At 63.2% G+C, this 5525-nt stretch overlaps 2 protein-coding genes across 12 annotated transcripts in view; one reads left to right on the top strand and one right to left on the bottom strand.

The window, feature by feature from the left end:
- Nucleotides 1–1894: 1894 nt before the first annotated feature.
- Nucleotides 1895–4919, bottom strand: LTAP1 (lipid transport auxiliary protein 1). The gene is made up of 7 exons (XM_085313359.1): nt 4777–4919; nt 4086–4187; nt 3724–3832; nt 3356–3409; nt 2804–2970; nt 2615–2673; nt 1895–2179 (listed from the first exon to the last, which is right to left on the bottom strand). The coding sequence occupies exons 1-7, from the start codon at nt 4843–4845 to the stop codon at nt 1981–1983; spliced, it is 759 nt and encodes a 252-aa protein (XP_085169485.1). The 5' UTR covers nt 4846–4919; the 3' UTR covers nt 1895–1980.
- Nucleotides 4920–5142: 223 nt separating this feature from the next.
- UBAP2L (ubiquitin associated protein 2 like) overlaps nt 5143–5525 on the top strand; it is a 32819-nt gene continuing 32436 nt past the window's right edge. For 10 of the 11 annotated variants that reach the window (XM_085313357.1, XM_085313356.1, XM_085313358.1 and 7 more), the window contains exon 1: nt 5143–5202. The gene's annotated coding sequence lies outside the window, so the exon portion shown is untranslated. The other variant, XM_085313348.1, reaches the window with a different exon arrangement.

Raw genomic sequence — 5525 nt, 5'->3', positions numbered from 1 at the left:
GCCGAGCCGCCGCAGCTCCCGCCGCTGCTGCAGGTGCTCGCGCTGGAGGAGCCGGCGCAGGGCGGCTCGCCGGACCTGCCGGGGCACCGTGAGCCGGCGGCGAAGCCCGGGGCGCCCGCCGCTGCCCCACGCGCGCCCGGGCTCACCGCCGCGCGCTCCTCGCCGGCGAGGCGCAGCTCCGCGGCCACGCTCTCCCGCAGCGCCCCGAGGGTCCTGGCCCAGATCCCGGCCTCCCAGCGCGGCTGCTCCCAGCTGCGGGTGCACGGAGCGGAGCGGGGGGCACGGCCGGGCGCCTGCCCGAGGGGCCGAGCCCCCTCTCTCCCCCGTGGCACCTCCCTTTGCCAACTCTACCTTTCCAGCACGTTTGCGCTACCGGCYGCCTCCTCCTGCCCCTGCAACCAGAGCAGCGCGGTTCGGACRGCCCCAGCCCGGGGCGCAGGGGTTTAACCTGCGCGAGGGGGCTGTGAGCGGGCAACGGACCCAGCCGCAACCCTCCCGGTGCCCAAGGGAAACGTYTCCCTCCCCGGCAGAGCCCAACCGCCGCCCGGCCCTGCCTGGCTCCAGCCCATCGGCCACAACCGGCTGCAAACCGAGCTCAACCCCCCGCAGGCTCGGGGAGACAAGCGGCCGCGGCCCGTCCCACCTCCTCCTGCTGCAGCGAGGGCGCCTGCTTGCTTGGCGCTGCCCCTGCCGCTGCCATGGCCGCTGCCGCCCGTCCGCGCCGCCGGACGGCCGTCACCGGGCGTCCCCATCGCCGCGGCAGCCGCGCGTTCCGCTCCGCTCCGCTCGCTGCGGGGAGACAAACCCAGGGCTGGGCCGGGAGCCACGGCCAGGCCGACGTCTCCTCGGATCCCCGCGCCCCGGCAGGGAGGAGCAGCCAGCACGGCTGGGAAAGGTCCTTCTGGTGGGTCCACAGCACACGTCCACGCTGGGGGAACTGTCATTTTATTAAACAGCAATTAAAAAGAGTGCAGAGGCCCAGGCAAGGGGCACTGTGCCCTGCCCAACACAGTACRCGCCGTGGCAGCTGGCGAGCAGCAGGTGCTGCCTTCAGCCTTGCAGGATGCAGACGTCAAGCCAAGGGCTGAGAGCTTTTGCCCGGAGCTGAGCTGCCCCTGCTGCCACCARCAGCCCTGTCCTCAGGGCTTGGGGGTGACTGGCAAACCAGGCGCTGGTGAGAGTGGGAGGAAACACCCCCTTGGCAGGGCAGACAGGACGTGTAAAGCTGGTATTTGTCTGCCCGAGACATCCCCAAATGCCCAGTTGTAGAAGAGAGTCGAAACCACAGCCCACAGAGGCAGCTCATCCACGGCTACTGAGAACTGGCCACCGAACTATTTACACCCAGTTCAGKCACCCTCACCCACAGCCCCAATGCAGAGGCAGGCTGAGCACGCCCAGCCGAGAGCAGCAGGCAGCGACGATGCCACACTCCTGCAGCCACAGGGAAAATGGGAACATTCACCCTTTGGAAAGCTCCTTAGAGAGCCTGAGACAGCTCCCGAGACAGGTGAGATAGATGGACAGAATCATCCCCRCTGGCCATCAGGGGAGAGAGGACAGGTGGAAGAGAGCGCTGGCTGGGATCGATGTCTTTTATAAATAAGCTAAAGCTAATCAGAGTCTATTCACAGGGCCAGGACTCCAAGAAGTTGTGGCCTCAAGGACAGAACAGGCCGGAAACATGTCCTCAAGCCTGACGTAGAGGGGGCCCAGGCAGGCCGATCCCCTCGGGGTTGAGCAGGCAGGCACGCTGCTTTGGAAAGGCCTCCAGGAGAGGGACGGGCTCCACCAGCCAAGACGGAGCCTCCGCTGAGCTATTATATCCAACATCGTGCAATAGAGAGACCCAAGAGTGCAGCCGCTTCCTCTCAACACTGCCCACACTGAACTGCGGCCAAAACCCGCCCAGGGCACTAGCTGCACCCATCAATGGGCTCTGCTCGTGGCAGGTCCCCAGAGCAGTGCTCCCTGCGTGGCTCACAGGGTGCTCTCCAGCGTGTTGTAGTTGTCCTTGAAGCTCTTCAGCTCCAGGAAGTGTTTGGCACGTTTGCTCTTCTGGCTGGAAGGCAGGTAGGTGACCTGAATGGTGGCTGGGTTGGAAATTTCGGGAGAAAGAGTGAGATCCTTTGCTGCCGACTGGTGCTGCCTCTGGCTGCTGCCTCCCCGYGCCTTGGTCCTGCAGAGAGAGGGGTATTATCAAAGCAGGAGGAGGAGGTGCCACCCTCCCCCCACAGGAGCTGTTCCACCATCGGGTCTCTGTCCAACTGAGGCAGATCCGCCCTCAGGAGACGGTTCTTAATGCAGTTTTGAAAACGGAGACTGGCATTTCTACGGGTTCTAGGCCTGAAGAGCACTTGAAGCCCTCGGCTCAAAGCAGACTGCRTAGATGGGAATGCAGACTGTGACCAAGCTAGTAACCAGCCCAAAAGATGCATAAACAGATGGGCTGTTAAGGATAAGCATACCTGGAGGGACAGACTGTCCTAAGCAGAAGGAGCCCACTTCYCAGAGGCTGGGTGTTTGCCCCAGAGCCCCTCTCTGTCCACATCTCCTGCAGCCCCAGAAACCAACATCCCACACCAGCTGTGTACAGCCCAGTAGRAACACTTACATGTTTGCTAGCTCGTTCAGAGCATCCTGGTACTTCAGATATTCTGGCTTCCCAAAGACCTAGACACAAGCAAAAAAGACTCTAGAAACCCTGGCCTGGGTTATTCTGCTATCTCAGTCCTGCCATGAGGCTGGAGAGCAGCACCCTGTGCTGCTGCAGAGACTGGGCAAYGGCAGCGCTGGCGCTTACCCCTGTGCCATAACGGGCACTCTCATACCCATCCAGYAAGGTATCAATCAAGCTTTTGCGGATGCCTTTGAAGGAAGTGCTGGAATTCCGCAGTTCCAGCAGGTAGGCACAGAAGTTCTTTCCTATCAAAGACTTCGGGTATCTGCCTTCTGCATGAAACGGTATTTCTGGAAAACAAAAAGGCAACAGAATCAGCACAGTTTAAATGCCTCTATTCACCCCACAGACCAAGCTAGAGGTCCACGACTGACTAACTTTCTGCCATTTCTGCTGCCTCAATCTGCCTGAGCCTAGATGGGGAGATGAACCCAATCCATGCGCATGAGTTCACTTTGTTTCTAAACCAGCTTTGCTGACTGCTTCCAATGAATTAACAAAGCCAACCCTCAGGCAGCCAGSGCCAACTCCTAGAYGGGCTAACTGACTGCTGTTCTCAGWAGAGGACTTTGTGCTATCTCAAGACTGTTCGTCAACACACTGAACCCTTATTTTATACACACATGGTCTCTSCCTCCACTCTTTCCTCCCAGTGCCCACAGTGTGCTGCCTTACCAGATGTTCTAATTGCGTCCAGTGCCTTCATTCTGTACAAGTAGTTATAGCAGCCTAGAAGAAACAATGCACAAACTGAAAGCTCTGCACAACTTGGCAACAGGAGACACAGTCACACTAACMTGCTGGTGCAAAGTGGGGGTCAGATGTATGGGAGCAGGGGGCAGAGTGCAGAGAGACCATCTCMTATTAACCAGCCAAACATGATGTTGCAACGTGACAGCCAATGAAAAAGRCCACCAGTGCAGCTCAGCACTGGGGGCATGAGAGTGAGACCTGAGCCTGCTACAGGGAGAAAAGCACTGGATGGTCTCTCTGGTGTCCCCTGACTCAGCTGTGTGTTTATCAAGAGAGGGTACATAGGCTACCTTGTGTCTCCAGCTGCAGAAGTCTGCTGTCATCCTCAGCTAACAGTCGGGGCTCATACTTGATGTCTTGTACCCTTGACAGTCGAATGTCAATCTCTTCTTTTAAGTCCTGTACAAACAAAAAAACCACTGTCTTGAATTTACAGAGTATTTGCTTTTTTAAAGYCATGAGCATGACAATAAGCCCCAAGTCCTGGGGGCTCTTTAGAGCCYGAGGGAAACCCACTCTCTCTCAAACTGGAGTGCCCCAAGGTGGAAGCACCCCATTTTGAAGCAAGCCTCCCACGCTAGCTGGCATGGACAGGTCTGGGGGCAGAGGTGAGGGGAAACATGTCCCCACCCGCGGGGCCGCACGCACCGACCTTGGGCGCGTGCTGTCCGACAGGCACGTGGGGGCCGCGGCGGGACTTCATGGCGAAGCGCATGATCTGGCGTTTCACGAAGATGAAGAGCAGCACAAAGACCTAGGACACCACAGCGGGGGCAGGTGGTCAGACACTGAGCTGCACCCACGGGGTCCCACGGGCACCTGGGACCCACAAGGGGCTCACCGSCAGCCCAGGCCCAGCCCCACGGCCACCCTGCGCCCAGCAACCAAAGAAACCTACAGTCACCCCAAATCCAGCAACTGCAGGACTCTGGGGGGCTCCTGAACCCCTCCCTGGCCCCACAGATGGCCTAAGCCCAGTCCCACGTTGCGCACTACAGACACCGTAGTTCAGCCCCACGACTGCTTGACTCCGGGCGTGCGGGGGCCCACAGACACCCCGCACCCAGCCCCACGGGAGCTCCACGGACACCCCTGCCCCAGCCCCACGGGAACCCCACGGACACCGCRTCCCTGGCTCCACCGGAGCCCCGCAGACACCCTGGGCACAGCCCCACGGGAGCCCCTGGGCACCTCGGGCCAACCCCACGAACACACCGGCCCCAGTCCCACGGCAGCCCCACGGAGACCTCGCGCCCCGCCCACGGGCACCCCAGGCCAGGCCCCACCACGGAGGCCGCGGGGCTGAGCGGGGGGCGCGGCGGGGCCGGGGCGGCGGCGCTCACCAGGCTGCCGTAGGCCATCACCAGCACCACGTTGACCCCCGAGAGCCAGTTGCTGCCGGACCCCGCCATGCCCGGCCCGGCCCGGGGCCCCACAACATGGCGGCCGCCGAAGCCGCCCCGCGCCCCCGCCACGTGACAGCGGAGGGGGCGGTCTCGCGCCTGCGCGCGGCGCGGCGGGAGGCGAGCGAGGGAGCGGGGGCCACACCCACGTGACGCGCCGCGCCGCGTCACGGCACGTCACGCGCGCGGGCCGCCAGGAGGGCGCGTCCCCTCCCCTCGCGAGAGCGCGCGCGCGCGCGGGAGCCGGTGGGGGGGGGTGTCACGTGGTGGCGGCGGGGTGAAGCCGGCCCGGCCCCGCCCCCCGCGCCCGCATCACGTGATGGGGGCGGGCGCCGCTCGGTAGTTGTCAGTGTGGTGGAGACTCAGGTAAAGTTGGCTGCGCGGGGACGGCGGCGGCTCCGGTAATTGCGCGCGGCCCCTTTAAATCCCGCCCGCCCCACCCTGCCCCCCAAGTTGGGCTTCTTCAAGCGCCATTACAAGGAGCTGATGGAGGGCGACGACGCCGCTGCCGCCGCCGCCGGCCCGGCCGAGCCCCAGGGCTGAGGCGTCGCCCGGACGCCTGGGCCCCCTCGCCCGGCTCCAGGGGCTGCTGGGAGCCCGGACGCCTGGGCCCCCTGGGGGTGCCCGGACGCCTGGGCCCCCTACAGGCAGCGGGAAGGGGGCACTCGGACGCCTGGGCCCCCCGGGAG

Source organism: Rhea americana, unplaced genomic scaffold, assembly GCF_003343005.1.
Source record: "Rhea americana isolate MKP2758 unplaced genomic scaffold, rheAme1 scaffold_382, whole genome shotgun sequence".
Taxonomy (NCBI): Eukaryota; Metazoa; Chordata; class Aves; order Rheiformes; family Rheidae; genus Rhea; species Rhea americana.
The sequence above is the reverse complement of the archived record's forward strand: the minus strand, read 5'-3'. Positions and strand labels throughout refer to the sequence as shown.